The 20,607-nt window shown below is 34.0% G+C and overlaps 1 protein-coding gene across 1 annotated transcript; it reads left to right on the forward strand.

The window, feature by feature from the left end:
* The first annotated feature begins 4,092 nt into the window (after positions 1-4,092).
* On the forward strand, positions 4,093-10,031 carry LOC105054627 (uncharacterized). Its single transcript, XM_010936190.4, has 8 exons — positions 4,093-4,385; positions 4,698-4,842; positions 4,941-5,109; positions 6,685-6,955; positions 7,050-7,309; positions 7,389-7,604; positions 7,885-7,993; positions 9,429-10,031. The coding sequence occupies exons 1-8, from the start codon at positions 4,235-4,237 to the stop codon at positions 9,488-9,490; spliced, it is 1,383 nt and encodes a 460-aa protein (XP_010934492.1). The 5' UTR covers positions 4,093-4,234; the 3' UTR covers positions 9,491-10,031.
* The last annotated feature ends 10,576 nt before the right edge of the window (positions 10,032-20,607 follow it).

Consider the following 20,607-nt stretch of genomic DNA (forward strand, 5'->3'; position numbering starts at 1 on the left):
CTTCCGATAATCAATAGTCTTTGGTATTATGTATGACTGGGGATTTCACAAATAGTTTTGTACTGGCATTATAATTTAAAAAATAATATGAAATTGTAGTTGCAAGATAATTGGCTTTTTTTTTTTTTTTGTATTGTAGACTTTTAATCTGGTTATGCTCTGGATAATAAGGGGTACACCTTATTATTTTGATTATATATTGTCATTTTGATTATTTCAAAATTTGATCATTTGGGTCTATTTTGCAGGATTAAATTCATTACACTAGGCCTATTGTACAAGAGTTAAATGTGGTAATGGGTCCAAGTCCTTGTAGAAGTTAAATGCAATATACCATACCTACTCTATAGGGTTCAAGGTACAAGAAAATGGACATACTTTGTAGGGATTAGATATGATATACTAGAGTCTATGTAGAGACTATGTGCTTATAGTCTCATATCCTTATAGGTTGTGAAATACTGGCTTTCAAAATGGTTTATTAATTTCTTAGTGGAGTTGCATGTGAAATGTTGATTTAGAAAATGGCTTATAAATTGTTCTTTAAAAATATTTGTAACAGCGATATATTGGTTCTGGAAATTATCTTACAAGTTGTCTTTTAACATTGTAAATAAAGATGGGTTTTAAAAAATTATTTGTATATTGCTATTTAAAAATATTTTTATATATGAAATATTGATCATGCAAACTCTATCTTTATTAATGATGTTAATTTGTTTTATGTATCAATATGACGTTCAAAAATTTATTATTATTATTCTTACTTGATTATATTTGCTCTTACTCTCTTCTTCCTTTTTTTTTTTTTTTTTTTTTCTCTTTTCAAAATCTGGGACTCAGAAGGTGATTATATTTGGAACTTGGACCATTGGAATTTTTTTTTTTTTTTTTGGGGGGGGCGTTGAAGGGAACTTGGACCATTGGACCTTTTTTGTGGGTTGTTGGAATTCATATGTGCGGTGGTCAACTCAAGTTTTTGAAATCCATTTAGTGTTGGAATTTTATCCTCTTTGTTTTGTTGAACCACCGTGGGATTGAATTATATTTGCTATTTGACAAGTTTGTCGTCGTCTATGCGGGCCCGAGTCCTATACGTATAGCGGGTTGCCTCGTATTGTGGGCTCTGCTTCGGATCAAGGGCAGGACGATAATTATAATAGCTATAATTTTGATAATTATTTTTATATTGAAAATTTGAAAATTTTGACTTTTGAGTGGGTGCCATTTAAACCCTGGATTAACGCCGAAGCATTGCTACAGTACAGCTGTGAAGGCGCCGAGCGTCGGTGACGAGGCTAAAAGGCGGAACGCGGATTCGCATGTGCCTTTTGGCCGTAGCATTTCGTCGCAGGGCTCGGGACACAATCTTAAAGAGTAGAAAAATGCACCTTGTACGCTCGTTGCTAAAAGCAATCTAGATACAAGTACCCGCCCGGTCCCAATATTTAGTAAAAAACAAAACACACTCATCAATGAGTGGGGATGCCAACCAAGTGGACTTGATGAGATTAGCTGAAAAAAATCAAAATCGAAACAAAATTCCATTACTGCTTGAATAGTCTTTTTAGGTTAAAGGTCATAACTACTACGGAAATAAATAGTAAAATTAAAATCAAAACCATAAAATCAAAAATTATATAATTTTTATTATTTATTTTTAAAATTTTATACATAATTAATTAAATTAAAAATATTGTTGATAATTTTAATTATATAATTTGTTGCTGTTGGCATCCGATTTGATACGAGGCCCGATAGATCTAAAATGATTGAAGCTTGATTTCATACCGGATGAAAGAGTACTTACAAATTAAATTAGTGATGGAATTGTTTCTGACGAAAATTCTTCGACGTTCAAGTTTACTAGAGAATAATTAAAAGAAGAGAGAAAGTTGAGTTTGATAGCTTATTTAGAGGCTTTATTTATGTCTCCTATTTATACATGGGGTAGATGGCCATTTTTTGAAATATAGATAAGAGTAATAGAGAGAATCACATTGCTTCTAGGGGTGCAAATAAGTCAGATCGGATCGGACACGAGTGATTCTAATCCGATCCAATTTCTTGATCAAATCTGAATATTGGATCTAAACTTAGCTCAATAGAAAATCGGATCGGATCGGATTTATGATCAAATTTTTTGACCTAAGGGATCATTCAGGTCGGATTGGGTCCATGTATAACCTAATCCCAATCTATGAAATATGGATCCGGATCGGATCGGGATCGGATTCGGATCAATATAGAGTTATCTTAATAGTGGTAGTGATTTTTTAGCTCAGTATGAGTCTCAATCATTTCTTTTTCATGTGGCTTTTAGCTCGATACTTAGATTGAAATCTTGACATAAGAAAAAATTTGAGAATAAAAGAATGATTCTCTTCATCAATTAGCATCATAAGATTATCAAATTGGATGATTGCTAGCTTCGTTGAGATATATCCTTTTCAAAAAAAAAAAGTGTGAGGCCAATCTTGTGGCAACAATATGTGGATCGAGGGCAATGAATCCTATATATTACAAATAATGAGTAGAGGCTCAATAGTCAGTTGAAAGTAATGATGACTCATGGTGGCATGAATAGAAAAAGGATAAAATGGATTGAACAAATTTTTTTGAAGTTTGGATGGCATGATTATAAAATATGATATATTATAACCCAATTACCTTATTGAGTTAGGTTGGGATGGATGAGGACAAGTATTGTAAGGATATAATTGTTTCGAGCAATCATGAAGACTAACTTGGAGTGGCAGTTGTAGATATATAAATTAATATTTATAGGTATAAATAAATAAGAAATGTTAAAACTCATTGCGTGCAGCTAATCATTATGCTGGTAATTACATTTTTTGATAATTTTTTTTAATCAAATTTTTTTTTAAAAAAATTATCTGCTCTAATATTTTGAGATCAAATATTATGTATTGAAGCTACACTTATAATTTTTAAGAAAATACTTGATATGTTGCTATATATAGATTGCTAGTGATACTATTATTTCATATATATTGTTTATAATTCAATAATAAAATACAAAATTGTAAGAGCTCGAAAGAGACTTAGGTTGAATTAAGAGATGCCATAGTTTGGATGAGTGTTTGGATCTCATATTGGATTCGAATTGGATTGGATCATTTATTTTAAGATTCAAATTAACCCAAAAATTACCACGGATCTAGTTGGATTGGATTGGATCAGAATTCAATAAACTCAGATCTGATTCAGAAAATGAAACAAATGCAATTTCAGAATCTGATCTGGCTCTATGAGTCCTTTAAAATGATTTAGATCGGGTCTACATAGGTTGGATCAGATTGATCATGGGTCAACCCAACTCATTTCCATCCATTGCTGCTTCTATCTTATCTAATCGAGATAAGCTGTTATTTGTTTGCTTTAAAATTTGAAATATAAGATAGATAAGATAACCACTCGATGTGTAATTGCTCTCATCTTGGCTCGAAATGGCCCAAGCAACCATGTTGCGGTAGAGCTTAGGTTTAAATAATATTGGACATAGTTGAGATATACTGTCATTCCGTAAGATAATTCATATCAATATATCTAATTGATACATCAGAATTTTGGATTTGTTACCGGATTCAATTTTGGGTTGACAAATTATCAAAATCAAATAATTTTTAAATTTATTATTAATATTATTTATTTAATTTTGCTTAAAATCATCACTTCCGCTTGGAAGGAGTAAAGTATGGGTTTGGATTTGTATCTTTCGTTGGAAAAAAAAAAAAAAAACCAAAATCCTCTTCCGCCTGGAACACGTTTTGCACAAATATGAAAGCATTTCAATCTCCATCTTTCACCAACCTGCATAAATCTTCAAGCGGCCAATTCGTGATCCAACGGTTAGTGTTCTTCTTTCTCGCGAAAGATACAACCGGGACCGTAAAAAATTGGGATATATGTCCTTCCCGACGTTGGCAGGTTCAATCCCACCATCAAAAGCCTTCCCTCCACAACCGGCACGCGATGTGACCCGGTGAACCGTTAATGCACCATAATAATACACAATATTATACATAATCTTCGTTATATAAATCACCCAGTCGATGCTAATATACACCACCCCCCCAGGTCTCCAGTACCCCTCCGCACTCCCCTCCCTCTCTGCGTGAAAGAGAAAGGGAAGGCTCCCCAGGCCCCCCCAAACCCATTCTCGCCTTCTCTCTCTCTCCATCCTTGTGAGAGGCAAAGAAAGGAACCGGCAATGGAGGCCTTGTACTACCTGGTCTTCGGGGGGCTGTCGGTGGTGGTGGCGCTGCTGGAGTTCAGCAAGACCAGCAAAGATCGCATCTCCACCTCCGTCGCCTTCAACTCCTTCAAGAACAACTACATCGTCGTCTACTCCCTCATGATGGGTACTTCCAGATCTATCATTTCTCTCTTGGTTCACCTGAGTTCAGATCTGATATCGAAAAGAATTTTTGATTGTTTTCTAGTGATTTGAAAGCTTTGGGGATACTCAGATCGCTTGGATTTGCTTTATTCCTGCATGTTTATCCGCTGATCTAATAATTATACTGGTAGATCTAAGAGTTTATTTGATCAAGAATGCCAATTTGTTTTGAGATCTCATTGTTCGGAACCCAATGGCTTTGCTTTTTGGGACGAAAAGCTCAGGTGGCTTTAGGCATTGAGTTCACCTTTCCTGTCTTTTATTTGGTTGGCAGCTGGAGATTGGTTGCAGGGTCCTTATGTTTACTACCTTTACCATACGTATGGATTCGGGAAGGGAGAAATTGGCCGGCTCTTCATTGCTGGATTTGGATCCTCCATGCTCTTTGGGACGATTGTTGGATCTCTGGCTGATAAACAGTGAGAATTCCCTTTTGAAATGTGATAATTTTGTGGTGTTTCGGTAGTGATTGCTGTTGGTCTTTGATTTTTTTAATATTTTGGGTATAAAATTCCAGGGGTCGGAAGAGGGCTTGTGTGACATACTGCATAAGTTATATCCTGAGCTGTATCACCAAACATTCTCCAGAGTTTAAGGTGTTGATGTTGGGCCGTATATTGGGAGGAATCGCTACCTCGCTCTTGTTTTCGGCCTTCGAGTCATGGCTTGTTGCTGAACACAACAAGGTGATGTGTAACTAGAGCCTTTTAACTTTAAACTTGTAGTGCAGTCAAGATATTCTATGTTTTTGGGACAAGATAGCTTTCGGTAGGAAAATTGCTCGCCACTTATAATGTTTTACTCAGGCGCTGAATCATGTCGCAAGTCAATATCATTCAGTTGTTTTGGCTGAGACATAAACATCTGAATAGGATTTTTCAGTTCATATATCACCAGGCCTCTTTTTTTTTTTTTTTTTTTTTTTTTGTTGTTCTTTTTTTTTAAAAAAAAAACTTGTTATCTTGTGGTTATGTAGCTTTCCATTTTAACCAGATTCTCTTTGTATGTTTTGCTTTCTTCCATGTAGGTTTTACATGACCCCCACAACCTACCTTTGCAATGATTTTCTGAAGTTTTGGAATGTATCTCAGTACCTCTGCTTGAACCTGTTGGAAAATTGCACATTAAAATAATATCATCAATATGGATTTTGTGGGCATATATTTAGTGTTCATTCTTTTGTTCCCTACTTGATGCCTTATCAGCATCATAGCATCTTGATAATTTGAGATTAATTTTCTTTTTCGAGAGAAATAATTTGACATTAAATTTGAAAAGGGAAACCATTTTAAAAAAATTGTGTTCGTTAGGTGAAAAAAATAAATAGAAAGAAAAGGGGTTTGTGATTAGCATGCCTGTACAAGTGTCTATTAAAGGTAATGGAAGAATTGTACTATTATTTGTTACATAGATTCTTTGAGCTAGTGGTAGTGGTGCTGCATATGTGATGTCACTGTTAAGGCTTGATGTACATTATTGACCCCTTCTGTGATAGATTATGCTTTAAGGTCCTAGTAGCTAGTTATTTATATGGGTATTCTTCTGGGATTCTTCTAAACAAAAGATCTTCATTCTATATTATAATATCTAAAATTTGCATGACTAAATCCTGGAGAACTTCATGTCTTATTATATTGTTTTGTTATTCCTTTCGTCTAAGCTACTGAAACATATTACAGATATCTAAAATTTATTAAGAAATGCTAAAACATAATTATGAGAAATAGTATCCCTTGACTTAAGATTCATATGGATTTGCATGTTTGGTGGATCAATTGCATTTAAATGTCAACTATGCTACTTTATCACATTCTTTTGCTTAATTGATGATAGATGCTGTATACGTTTATATGTTTTGTCAACTGTTATTATGATTTTTCAAGAAGATTGTAGAAAACTAATTTAATATGATAATTAGCTAATCTCAAAAGTCAAAATATGCATACATACAAGTATACCATATGCAGGCACATAAATAGATAGTTAGTCCCATGCATTGGAATTTGTGGTGTTCAGTTTTGAAGCCACCGGAAATTTCACCTGAGCCAATTTGCAAGCAACAGAAATAATAAGAACCAAATAATGCTGCTACATTCTTAAGTGTCTGATTCAGATGTTGGGTTAGTACTCGCAAATTTTTATTTGTGAAGACATCCATAGAATTTGCTGTTTTCTTACCTGGAAGCACAGGCTGTCTTTCTTAGCTTTAGTATCAAATTTGTATGCTTCATGCTGATATCCCTTTCACAAATCTTGTACAGAGGGGCTTTGAACCACAGTGGCTCTCCCTAACTTTTTCAAAGGCTATATTCATTGGCAATGGTCTCGTAGCCATTGTCTGTGGGCTGTTCGCTAATTTACTGACTGATACTTTGGGTTTTGGCCCTGTGTCCCCCTTTGATGCTGCTGCATGTTTCCTAGCAATTGGCATGGCGATTATCTTATCAACATGGGGTGAAAATTATGGAGATCCTTCAGAAAGCAAGGACTTACTTAGCCAATTTAAGGTTGCTGCAGTAGCTATTGCTTCTGGTTAGTGTGCTTATTACTCTCTTTACATGTTTGAAGGTGATGTTCTTACTAATATGGTCACTGATGTCTATATTATGATAATCTGTCATTTCAGATGAGAAAATTGCTTTGCTGGGTGCCATTCAATCACTGTTTGAAGGCTCAATGTATACCTTTGTATTCTTGTGGACTCCTGCTTTAAGCCCAAACGATGAGGACATTCCTCATGGTTTTATTTTTGCTACCTTCATGTTGTCTTCGATGCTAGGAAGCTCCATTGCATCTCGGCTAATGGCCCGTGCGAAAGTTGAAGGTTACATGCAAGTTGTTTTTGCAATCTCATCAATCACTCTCCTCCTTCCTGTTATCACCAGTGTAAGTCTCCTGTTTGCTTCTTCTATCATGAAACTCTTTGCATGTAATCATTCTCACTTTTGCTGCCATTTTTGAACAGTTCTTGGTAACATCTTCATCTGTAAAAGGTGGGAGCATCTCAATAGGGGGCTGTATTCTGCTAGTTGGTTTCTGTACCTTCGAAGCATGCGTAGGGATATTTTGGCCATCTATTATGAAGATGAGATCTCAGTACATTCCTGAGGAGGCGAGGAGCACAATCATGAACTTCTTCCGCATTCCCCTTAACATATTTGTGTGCATTGTGCTTTACAATGTAATCACCTAACTGCTTTGCTTATTTTTCCATTATAACATAGCTCTGTAGACGATATGGTAGTGCTGTTGCAGTTTAAAGTGTAATGTTTATCAATACATTTCTGCATTTTGCAGCATGTGCTCATTCATATTAACTAGGGTCATTATTGTGTCATTATTATTTGCAGTATGTGCTTACTCATTTTTCCTGCAGTATTTTTTTATTATACTTAATTGGTTTGAAAGTAAATGTACAACGTGTCAATTATCTTATGGATTTTTCTACTGCTGTTTTGAAGGTGGATGCATTCCCTATGACTGTCATGTTTGGCATGTGCTCCATTTTCCTTTTCATTGCCTCCATCTTGCAAAGGCGGCTGATGGTGGTTGCTGAGAGCCACCGATCAAGTAAGTCCAGCATATCACTTGTTTGTGTTAAAAATATTTATACTCTCAACCAAGATTTGCTATACCAGTCAGTATCGATGCATACCGACCGGTACCAAATCAGTATGCTTTATGGGGGCAATACCGATACTCGGTATGCCAAACCGGATTCTATACAGGGTGTACCAATGCTGTAATAAGATGATACCAATACGGGATGTAGTACTGAGATGGTGAATCCTGCTCTCAACTCTTAATACTTAGGGATTCTTTTGCTATGTCAATTTGAATAAACATAGTTATGCAGCTTTGGCTTGGGCCTGAAAAATCACAATCTTCTCTTCCTACAATTTTATAAACACTTGCAAGAATACTACCTCCACAGTTTATATAATCATTGAGCCTTGTCCCAACTATTTGGGGTCTACTTGCCTCTCAAGAGAAACTTCCTTGCTTTTTAAATACTTTTCTGCTCTTGACTTCTAAAATTTAAACCGGACAAATATCATAGCTACCTTGAATTAAAACCCTGTGGTCTCCTGAGAGTGAAAAGCATTGCCTTTCCTGCCTGACATAAATTTTCCTGGAAAAGGAGAGAACCAAACTGCAGAATTTTGCTGTTTGTATAATTGTATATATGGAAATGCAAAAAGCAAATCAAGGAACTTAACAACTTATTTGCCAACTGTATCTTAAATAAGTGTTCAATCATTATCAGGCTGCTATGCCTGCAACTTTTTCATCAGCATGCACTGGATTGCTTTTTCCTCTTGTACTTTGCACCTGAAAAACGAATGTAGTTTGATATAAACATCAGTTTCTTGTCCTTAATCTAAATTATTTCCAAGTCTCTGATTTATTGGAGGCTTGTTCGCTGGTGAAGCAAGCTTCAATTCTGTTATAATTAATGAAGAATTTCCTTAAAGACCCTTACCAAAAAAAAAAAAAAAGAATTTCCTTAAAGACAAGCATCCTCCCAGGTTTTATGACAGGCACCAATTCTTATGGGATTGATGTTACACTTGCCATAAAAGTTCCAGTACCTTAGTCATTGGTCCATTAATCCAAATCCATTTCATTGAGATCAAGTCTGTTGGCTCAGAATAAGGTAACTCAGTGGGTTTTGGTTTGCATGTTTGTGACAGTGAAGATTTCTATTTGTATAACCATTAGTTTTAAGTTGTGATTTTTATCAACTGGCAAGAGCAAGTATGAAACTTATTTTCATTTGTAAATCTGGGTTCCCTCTATAATAGTAATTAAGCTCGTGACTTTTTGGTTTCCAATATCTAAATGCTTAAATGCTTCAACCAACATGCTGTATTTTCAGACAAATAATGAAAAATTTGAAATAACCTATGTAACATATTTATTTTTCACCAGTTGCTACTTCCAAACCAGCACATGAATGCTTTTTTCTTTTAGCCAATTTCTCATTGCTAATGATTCTTAACAGAGACACAGGATTGGACAGCAATGAAGGAGAGGGATGATGAGGCAGAGCCACTGAATATCTAAATAGCAGGCAAACATTTGGTTCTTGCATAGTCATAGCTACTGCCTTTCATGATAATATATTGCAATTGCATTGTACTCCTGTCATCATTGATCTGATTAATAATTTGAAAGGTATGCTGTCATCAGAGGGCGGTATTATTTTAAAGTGTGCAATCATACAGAAAACATGTCGCATCAAAATGCTCCACATCAAGCAAGTTTCCTTGAGTCTTAGATTAGCAGTTAAGGGAGTTCTTCAAGTGGTAGCTTGTGCCAGAGTATGCTAGCATCTCTACGAAGTCATGGGAGCTAGTTGGCTGATGGATCACCTATTTTGTAACTTTTTGTTTTTCCTTTGCTTTTTCTTGTTTAAGACTTATATGTCTTGTTGGAATTTAATTCTTCCAGGCCTTAGTTTGAGTATCTGCAAGCATGGAGTAACGTGGATATCTCACTTGTATTCTTATATATTTATTTTAGTTGACAGTCATGGTTGGTGATGCCATGGTCATATCCTTTAATAATATAAGTTCATTGTTGTTGCATAGACAAATTGTATTCTTATGTTTGGTTTGTTTAGCTTCCATCTGTTTAGGGTAATTGCTTATTTTCTTTTATTCTGCATTTGAGGAAACAATGCCATTTATGTATATGTGAATTATTGTTCATGAAGCTCTTATTATCGGAGTGTGCCACACTTCCATTATTTTATAGTATGGCAGGAGATAATAATATGGACCAAATGCTGTTTATATGTATCACGCTCGCATCTAAGATCCCTCATCACTGATTTAGATATTTAGAGTGAAAATCTTTTTGTTTAGTGATTTTTGAGCTATTATGGGGATTATTTACTATTCTTAATGATATATTACATCAATTTACGGGGGTCTTCCACTTAAAATCTAGTATATAAAATCATTCTCTGGTCCTGTTTTGTGGTGTATATTTTTTTGACTTGGAATGGAAAATCATTTAGGGCATGTTTGGTTGCTGAAAATCGAAATAGATTGGAATGCGAAGGAAAATGATTATATATTTCAATGGGATTGGTTTATTATTAAAATCATAATCAGAATGAAATTTAAATACTATGAAAGATTAGGGATCTAGTTTTAAAGGATTAAGGTATCCTCTTTCATTCTCATTTTCATCCAAGAGTGGAACTTTAACTAAAGGCATTTAGGATACCATCCAGCCTCATTTGGCATAAAGCATCAGCTTTCCTATCCTCGGACAATGGCCGGCCAATCAGCTTTCCTCTTCCTGGACAGTGGCCGGCCAACCAGTGAGCCAGCCACTAGGCTGGCAGGTCCTTTGACATGGTAGAGCATTTGGTCGTGGGATATAGTGGAATAAAGATCAATGAACTCGCTTTCTCCACTATCGTAGAATATTACCAGCATATGCATGTGAGCACATCAAAAGCACAAGTCATATTTCACCCAAGGAAACCATCTTTGGTTCGACCCGATTTTAGCCTCATCATAATAACTGTCACGTCCTTGATCCGAGATTGTGAATCGAAGGTCATGACAACCGCAGTATACTCATAGAAAACTCTTTTCATAAGCATGTAAGGCATCTTATCACGATATCAATACTTCACAGCAGAACAATTAGTTAATAATTTAAATAAAAAATATAACAATCTAAATTTCAACTTTAATATTCCAATAAAGTCAACAAAGTTTCATAGGCCTTACATCAAATTCAATGAGACTTTCAACCTAAAATAAAAGTATGGAGCTAAGCACTCTTCCATTCATATCTTGTATCATCTTAATTCCTTAACATCTGTAAAAATAGTAAAATAAGAAGTAATGAGCTAGACAGTCCAATAAGCAATGATCACTTTCAACAGATTTTATCAGGTATTTAAGTAAATAATTATTTATAAAAAAAATAAGCATATAGAGTTCATAAATTTGAAATCAATTTCGATTATGCAACATAATTCATACCAAATTCATTTTTTTTTTGAAAATTCGAGTTTCTTTCGAGATTTCAATTTCTTTCATTCTTAAGTTCTTTTCGTCAACCAAGAGCTATGACCATATTTTCTTAGTGACAGAGTCATAACACCGTGTATCTTCTTGTAGTGAACTGCGAATCATCTGGCAGCAAAGTCCTTCGAAACCGCTGGTCACTCTGGCAGTTTGTCGTTGGTCTCTCTGGCGACATATCGCTGGTCTCGCTGGTGACATAAATCCTCAGGATAAATTATTTGCCAGCGTATATGCCCCCATTGGCGGGGTCCTTTACATAGTCAGGTTGTCAATTCATATTGTTCTTATATCAAAATTCTTCATAAATCATATTTCATATTCTAATTTCGATAAGAAAACATATAATCATGTAGTATCGAAATCAATCAATATAATGCATCATGAAATTAATATGTTCAATCATGCTTCATCATAATATTTTAAATAAGATATTTTCATAACAAAATATCATTCATCCAATTCATGCATCGTTTCACAAATCATATCAGAAAAATACATGATAATTTACCGATAAATCTAGAAAAAGTGAAACATTACTTAGCTCGAATGCATTCCAATAAATCCACATAATTCTATAAATTTTCTTCCAAAATTCTTCAGTTCATAAATCATATCATAATATCCGATTATCATGTGTCAACGATATCTATATGAGATCAAATTTAATAATCAGAAAGAATACGAATACTATATTTCAACGGTTTAGATTGAGTCCGATCATCTAATTTCATCTAATCGAAATCTAATTAAGACATAAACGATCCAAAGTTTGACTATCAGATCAAATCAGATTCGAAGTGATAGGATCGAGATTTCTTCATTGATTTTATAAAATCGAGTAGAGAGAGAAAATCAGAGGAGAGAGAATTTATGAGGTACAATTCAAATTAATCAGATACCATAGTCTAACATCTCGATTGATGTGATCAAAATGATCTAATCCAAATCATGGTTAAATCAGGATCATGGATAATCAAATTGAGAAATATCGGATTTGATCAAGGTGAGTGCCAATACACTGCCCGACAATCATGGATCAAGATTTTTCATCAGATCAAAAATATTAAAAAAAATTCTTTCATTGACTAATCTTTTTAGAGAGAGAAATCGATCGAGAGAGAAATGACTTAGAGAGAGAAAATTCTAGAGAAAAAAATTTATTTTGGACTCCTCAGACGATATGATTCAATAAATCTGATCGATCAGATCAAATCATGCTGAGATTATCATGTAGATAATTCAATAAAATCATGAAAAATAGAATCTTAAAAATATCTAATCTGATCAAAGTGGGTGTCGGTGTACGGTTCGACAATCACAGATCAAAAATCCATCACTAGGATCATTTAAATTTATCATCATTTTTCTCAAAATTCTAGAAAATCTTAGGAGAGAGAAATAATCTAGAGAGAGAAAGTAGAGAGAGATTAGAGAGAGAAAGAGAAAATAGAGAGAAGAAAAGAGGGAGAGAGAGAAAGCAAAGAGTCTATATATTTTTTTTTCTATTTTTCTTCTTCTTCTTCTTTTGCTTTTTCTTCTTTTTTTTTCTTTTCTTTTTCTTCTTCTTCTTCTTCCCGCGGCTTGCCTTGGGCCGAAACAGGGGATCTCAAATCCCTTCATTGGTTAGCTGACTGGCGGTGCAGCCGGCATGGGCGACCATCGGTAGGAGGGTGGCAACCCACCACCCAAGAAAACACAAATCCGGTGGCCAGTGGCGACCACCAGCGCCCAAACCCAAACAAAACTGAAACCCTTTTCTCAAAGAAATCTAACGACTCCAGTCGCCGGCGAGCATGTACACTGGCATGGGAAGAAAGGAGGAGAAGAGAGGAAAGGGAAGAAGCTCACCTTCGATGCCGGCGAGGCTTTTTGGCGAGAAAATTGAATGGGCACAGAGTCAGTCTTCCGTGATGATTTTTCGACGATTACCGCTGATGGACTTCAGGATTTTCAGTGGAAGAGAGAGAGAGGAGGGATTCCCTTTTTAAATAGAGTCAGAGGGGGCCTCCTTCCGACTCCGATTGGGAGTCGGTGAGAGGAGGAAGAAGACTCTCTTCGGGAGTCTTTTCTTCTATTTTTTTTTAATTATTATTTATATATTAGGCTGGGTTGAAGGCCCAGTGGGTCGGGCCATGACAGTAAGTAGAATAGATTGTGTATTTTTATTTTTTGCGCGTGGGTTCAGAATTTCTGGCACTTTTCCCTTACCTCAGGTCTCCCATAGAATCCAGACCACGTGTTTAACAAAGAAAAATAAATCAATAAATTCGAGCATGTGTGGTTGTTAGTCATAAAACAAATTCAACTAATCAAATATTTATATTAAGATTTATTAATTTCTCTTTTAATAAATGATACGGGAATGGTTAAGGTTGGAAAGCCCGTGACGGGAGTCTTTGACTTGCTCTAGTCAGGACTGGCAAAATATGATTTGATCCGTCAATCTGATCCATGTTCGATCCGTCATAAATTGATTTGAATTTATGCTAAACAGATTTGGATCATAAATGGGTCGACTCGTTTAATTCGTTTAATAATTGAATCGAATATGGATTTTAGATATATCTGTTTAACCTGTTTAACCCCTTTAATATTTAGGTGAGATTGAGTCAGATAATCCATTTAAACTGTTTAAGCTATTTCTAACCTATTTAATCTATTTAAGATTTGTTTAATCTGTTTAAAACCTATTTAATCTGTTTCTGACTTATTTAATTCGATCTGTTTAATCTGTTTAATCTAATTTAATTTATTTAATAAATAAATTAAATAGATCGGATCAGATTATTTATTTAATAAATAAATTTAATTTAAATTTAAAATTTTAATTTATATAATAAAATAATTAAATTTAAATTAATTATTTTTTGATTCGATTCATCTATGATCCGATCTATTTTTAATTCGATCCGATCTTATTGTTACTTTTAACTCAGATAGATAAGCTCTCGTTGTCGGTGGTGCTGAGGGCCCGCTTGACCGACCGAGTGCGTTTAGACAGCGGCAGGTGGAGGCAGTCCCCCGCGCATGTTACAGTTTCTGCCTTCTGCGTTGGTTGTTGGAGCCAGCTGGAATCTTGAGAAAGTGGCAGCCCGCTGGTTGATTAGCCAAAGTAGTAGTTTGCGCTGAAATTTTTGCATTGTTGTTGGCTATATTTTTTGTCGGACTAATTCGTCTTAAATTTTGTTGTTGTTAGTGGCACTAGCGGGGTTTCGTACTCTCTTTGCCAACCCTTTTTTTTTTTTTTTTCCTTCACTCTCTCCTCGTCCCCCACCCACCCCCGTTTGTTTTTCTTGTTGCTTTTAGCTCTTCCAGTCGTTCCACTTCTGAAAACAATATGAGGCGATCTCTCCCACTAATTTGCTTAGAAAAGAAGGGTTGAGTAGAAACAGGAATGTGCATGATGCACGCTTTTCTAAGATTTTTTTTTTTTTTTTTTTTTTGGAGTTTGAAAAAGAAGTTGAGTTTTATGTGTATGGAGATGCGCAACAAATTTGGACAGCGGCAACCACCGGACCCTCTCTTTAACGAGAAATTATTACATGCACCTGGTGCAAGTGAAACAGGGCAAATGCCGGAACGTATGCACGGTGGATAGCGCGCAGTCCAATTGCACCTGGTGCATGCAATACGGACGGCCCAAAGCTACGAGCAGGCAGATCCGGTCCTGACATTTTTTAGATCTAGGACTAAATAAAAAAATTAGATTTTTTCTATTAAAAATTAACATATTTTAAATATTAATTATTATTAAAAAATTAATCTACGTGCAATAATTTTTTATAGATATGTTCGTTAAGCATCGTATAAAATCCATCATTAACCTATTTAATTATTTTTTTTGTTATAATATTATAGAAAGTCATCCTTGCATCCTATTAGAACATCAATACAAAATCTAGGCCTGGGGCCTGGGACGGTCGCCCAGTTTGACCTGCCCCAGGGCCGGCCCTGCGAGCAGGCACCATCAAATCTAATCACAGTTGTCTCCTAAAGTTCTTTTTCTAATTAAAATTTAAAAAATTATTTATTTAAATAATCTAATTTTTAATTTATTTATTAGATTGATATAAAATCAATAAAACATCATTTTGAATGATGTTTTTTTATCGCCACATCACCTCCTATTTTTCACGTAGGCCATACCAAAAATAAAAAAAATAAAAAAATCAAATAATATGACATTTTTAAAAACGTAATATTATTCGATATTTTTTTATTTTTTTTAAAAAAATGATAAAAAAATAGAAAAAAATAAAAAAATTTAAATTTATAAAAAAATAAAAATTATTATTTTAATAAAAATAAAAATTATCATTTAAAATTAGTATCTTCATTTCAAATTATCTTTTTAAAAAAATATTTGAAAAAAATTGATGAAAAAAAATAAAAATACCATAAAAAAAATAAAAAAGAAATAGAAATTATAATTCTAAAATTTAAGAAAATAAAAATTTTAATTTTAATTCAAATAAAAATCGTCATTTCAAATTACAATCTCCTTTTCAAATTAATTTTTTAAAAAAATATCATAAAAAAATAAAAAAAATAAAAAATTATAATTTTGAATGAATTTTAAAAAATAAAAATTTTAATTTTAATTCAAATAAAAAAGATAATTTTAAATTATTTTATCCATTTAAAATTATTTTTTAAAAAAATATCTCAAAAAAATTTTAAAAAATTAAAAAATAAAAAAATCATAAAAAAGAAAAAATGAGAGCCAAATAAAAATTATAATTTTGAATTTTAAAAAATAAAAATTTTAATTTTAATTCAAATAAAAACCATTATTTCAAATTACTTTTTCCATTTCAAATTAATTTTTTTAATAAAAGAGTAAAATATTTAAAAAATAAAAAAATAAAAATTATAATTTTAATTTAAAAAATAAAATTTTTAATTTTAATTAAAATAAAAAAATACCATTTCAAATTACTTTCTCCATTTCAAATTAATTTTTTTTTAAAATATTCCAAACAAAGAAGTAAAAAATGAGAAAAAAATAAAAATTCAAATATTAACTCAAATAAAAATCATAAATTCAAATTATTTTTTTTATTTAAAATTAATTTTTTTAAAAAAATATCCCAAAAAAATTATGGGGGTTAAAAAAATAAAAAATATCATAAAAAATATCAAAAAAATGAGAAAAAAATAAAAATTATAATTTTAAATTTAAAAAAATAAAAATTTTAATTCAAAATTTTTTTTCATACCGCACCGTACGTAGCTGCTTGTGCCCGTACCAGATCGAGATGTACCAATACGGTCCGATTCATCTCATAATTAAATTATCTGATATATTATTATTATTTATATTATAATTTTTATAGTCCTTTTAGCATAATATTTTCTCTCCTAATGTTCTGAGACATATTAGAGTATGTGTAACCATATCCACAAAGCATAATATCTGATCACTTGAAATTAAATAATATAAAATAAAATTAATAATTAATAATATTAAATAGAATAAAAATGTCAAGCGTATAAAAAATAGTACAATAAAAATTTCAAAAATACTAAGTACAAATCTAAAAAAGACTAAGTCCCACAAGGACGCCGTGGTGCCCGTGGTCGCTTGGACCTTCTCAGGAAGGTCCTCAACGGCTACTCCTGCTCCTGCTGTGATGGCTCCTCCCCTATATCTGTGGAGGAGGTCTGCTGGTCATGCTGCTCAGGAATAACGGATGCTGTCGGATCATCTACGGACTGAGCGACCCACTCAATCCTCTCATCTGGATACACGGATGGGCCTGAAAAGAAAGTATCATACTCATGTGGCCAACTGGTATCTGGTGATGTCATCTGGGGGATGTAGGAAGAAGAAGGTGCTGCCATCTGTGGATCAAAATATGGTGACATCTGTGCAGCATCTAGTGATGACATCTGCGGAATATGCGGTGATGGCATATGTGGAACATATGATGACGATGTATATCTCATATCTGGTGCATCGGCTGCTCCATACCAAGGCGCACAGCTATATGGATCAACACCAATCGCCACCAATATTTCAAAACTTGTTCTCTCTATCTCACGCAGTATCCGAATCCGTTCATCCTCATCAGTCATAGATAAAGCACGATGAGCGTCCAACACAAGATCCGACATAGAATCAATCTACAAAATAAAAATAAAACAGTCAATATACTATAAAATATAAAATAAAAATATAACATAAACAACATAAACTAATTTTTGTAGTCTTATCAAAAGACGCACAGCAAAACTCTCATCCTCGTATCCGAAAACTACATACCGAGACAGTCCAATGACTCGCACTGTAATGCTAAAAAATCAAGCCATGTAGTCATCGGTATATGAACGGTCTCTCAAAATGGGATCACCATGAACAATGTGATCTCGACGTGCATCCCAAATATCGATGTACTCTGCATGTCTGATACGTCAGTCAATACGAGCTCTCCCTCATTGATCAATCTGATGAAGTCCTTGGCTGGTATCAAACTGCTTTGGGATATCCTGAATCTGACCAAATTGCCGCAAGACACGATCAAAAAGATATCACTCTATCACATCAAAACAAATAAATGGCACCCTAGTAGTCCATATGTCATGTCCAACTATACACATCTGCGGCAATATAGCCAATATCTCATCTGTATATGGCTCCCACAAAAATAGATAGAGTTAAAATAAAAAAAATTAGTAAGCTAAAATTTTAATATATTATGAATACTGTAAAATAATATTTGTAAAAAATTTAGAATTTATCCGTCTATATGTATCAACTAATGTATCTAACTGGCATCTATAAACCCATGCCACTCTCGCGATACGTGATGAACGTTGAATGCAACGTTCCATCTGTTTCACAATCTACTCATGTTAAATAAATTTTATCGAATTTAAAACAGTAAATTTCAAATAAAAAAATAATATTTTTATACTTATATTCCAATGGTCCGTCCAGTCTGAATGGAACATCAGGATCATGCTGCTCTGATGGCATCTCGAGCAACTGTTGTCGTAATGGACTGATAGTCGGTATACGCTCCCATATCCAAATCTGCAAATTTCAAAAAAATCATTCACGATATACCCAATATTTGGAATATAATTGAATATTAAAAAATAAAAATTTTTAATTCACATACCTGTAATAATACAAGATAACCATCAATCTCGCTCTGATCAGCATAAGAACCCCGACACATAGCTCTATACAGGCAAGCTAGTACTGTAATGCCCCAACTGAGTCTACGAGCGAAGTCTAAATCCTTTAATAATGGCAAAAATATCAACTTCATCTTATTCGATGAAGTATCGGATAATAGGACACCACCTAACAATCGCAGCACCTGACCCCTAACATACTGCTGCACCATCTCCTCTGGTGCATCATCCGCAATATGAAAATGTCGATAACGATCATCCAAACACTCAATCCTGAGTCATGAATGATCGAAAAAGTATGCATCGGACTCAAATCCTAGCAATCGCAAGCACAAAACCTACCACTCCAGAATGGTAAGCGTGGGATCAACTCCGGTAACTGGATCGCCATCAACTGGTAGTCCAGTAAAGATGCTGACATCTTGTAAAGTGATGGTCGCCTCACCAAATGGAAGATGAAATGTGTGTGTCTCTGGACGCCATCTCTCAAGCAAAGCAGTAATAAGACCAACATCCATCTGTATACGACCGGTCCGATATACTCCATAGATCTAAGATATCGTAAATAATCCAGCACTCTATGTGAGATGTCCTCTGTCCTCCAGAAGTCAGCATCGGATCATCGTAGACGAAGGTGTCTGGGCTCCTGCAATAAAATATAATAATTAGATAATATATATGACTTTTCAAAAAAAAATTTAAATAATAAATAGGATTGGAATGCTTACGCCGCTATCTAAAATAGTCTGTGATCGATGGTGCTCCTGCAATATAAGAATACAGCTATCTCAAGGATCGGGATACCACAGATCGTAAGTCATAATACGCTAATGAATCTAAAATAATGATATTATCACAAGTATATTAAAAAAATAAGAAATATGATATAATAGCCATTCATTTTATGAGAAATATATTTTAAACATAATATATATTATCACACAATACAACTTAAACACAAAATTCAGTTCATCTCAGGATATTAAACACGTATATTCAAATACAATCTCACAGAAATACATAAAACAATGATAAAAATACATCTTCGGAGCCTTTAATTTCTTCCACTGCTTGAAGTTGAAGTGTGTTGAAGTATCCTAGGACTGCGGCAGCGGTCATGACCCTGTTCCTTAAAAATGCCACAGTGGTTCTTACTTCTTATTTGTCTATCATCCATCTCATTTCGTAGTCTTGTTGACTTTGGTCTACCTTTCTGCTTGGGTCTCAAATGATGATGATCAGGAATACATTTGAATATACGTGTATGCATCCAATAATCTTCATATGGTAATGGATTAAAGTCACCACTCCAAGCATTCATATATGCTGTAATTGTATATGCATCATCCACAAAACCACTAAAATGTACAGTAATTTCTTGACACACAGCTAAAACATGTGAACATGGATATTTGTACATGCTCTACTTTCCACAAAAATATTTTTTTTTAGTTAAAGTAACAGTATGAAAATTTTCTCCACCTCGTAACCCTACGCTTGCTCTCCTCGTAAGCACTTCATATATATCTCTTTGAAGGTTGAATGCTGTTACTTGGTACTGGTTAGCTTTAACTTGATCTTCAGCAATCTTAATTGCAACATGAGGAGTAAAAAGATTATTTAGATTCTCCTCTACATATCTCAAGGCTTGGACATGTCTCGTATTGAAGTATTTCATAAGACGATAAAATATCATTTGAACACAGCTGTAATTGGCACATTTCTAGCTCCTCGTAAAATACTGTTAAAAATCTCCGACAAATTTATAGTTAAGACACCATAGCACAGGCCATCATCATGTGCCAACGTTCACTTTTTCTTTTTTATCTCGGACAATCAGCTCCAAGCCTCTTCATTCACTGTTCTGATCCTACCCATGATAAAGTTGAACTTGCGAACTTGATGAGTGCTTCCTGCTTACCATACTGCTTTTTTTAGCTGTATATTTTTAAAATGAGTATTGAAATTATTGTATATATGTCTTAA

Source organism: Elaeis guineensis, chromosome 12 (genome assembly GCF_000442705.2).
Source record: "Elaeis guineensis isolate ETL-2024a chromosome 12, EG11, whole genome shotgun sequence".
In the NCBI taxonomy this organism is placed as follows: Eukaryota; Viridiplantae; Streptophyta; class Magnoliopsida; order Arecales; family Arecaceae; genus Elaeis; species Elaeis guineensis.

Excerpts from the sequence above, each read along its gene's own strand:
- LOC105054627 (XM_010936190.4), top strand. The coding sequence starts at position 4,235 with ATGGAGGCCTTGTACTACCTGGTCTTCGGGGGGCTGTCGGTGGTGGTG. Across the intron at positions 4,843-4,940 it reads GGATCTCTGGCTGATAAACA|GGGTCGGAAGAGGGCTTGTG; the intron begins GTGAGAATTCCC and ends ATAAAATTCCAG. Across the intron at positions 7,994-9,428 it reads TGCTGAGAGCCACCGATCAA|AGACACAGGATTGGACAGCA; the intron begins GTAAGTCCAGCA and ends GATTCTTAACAG.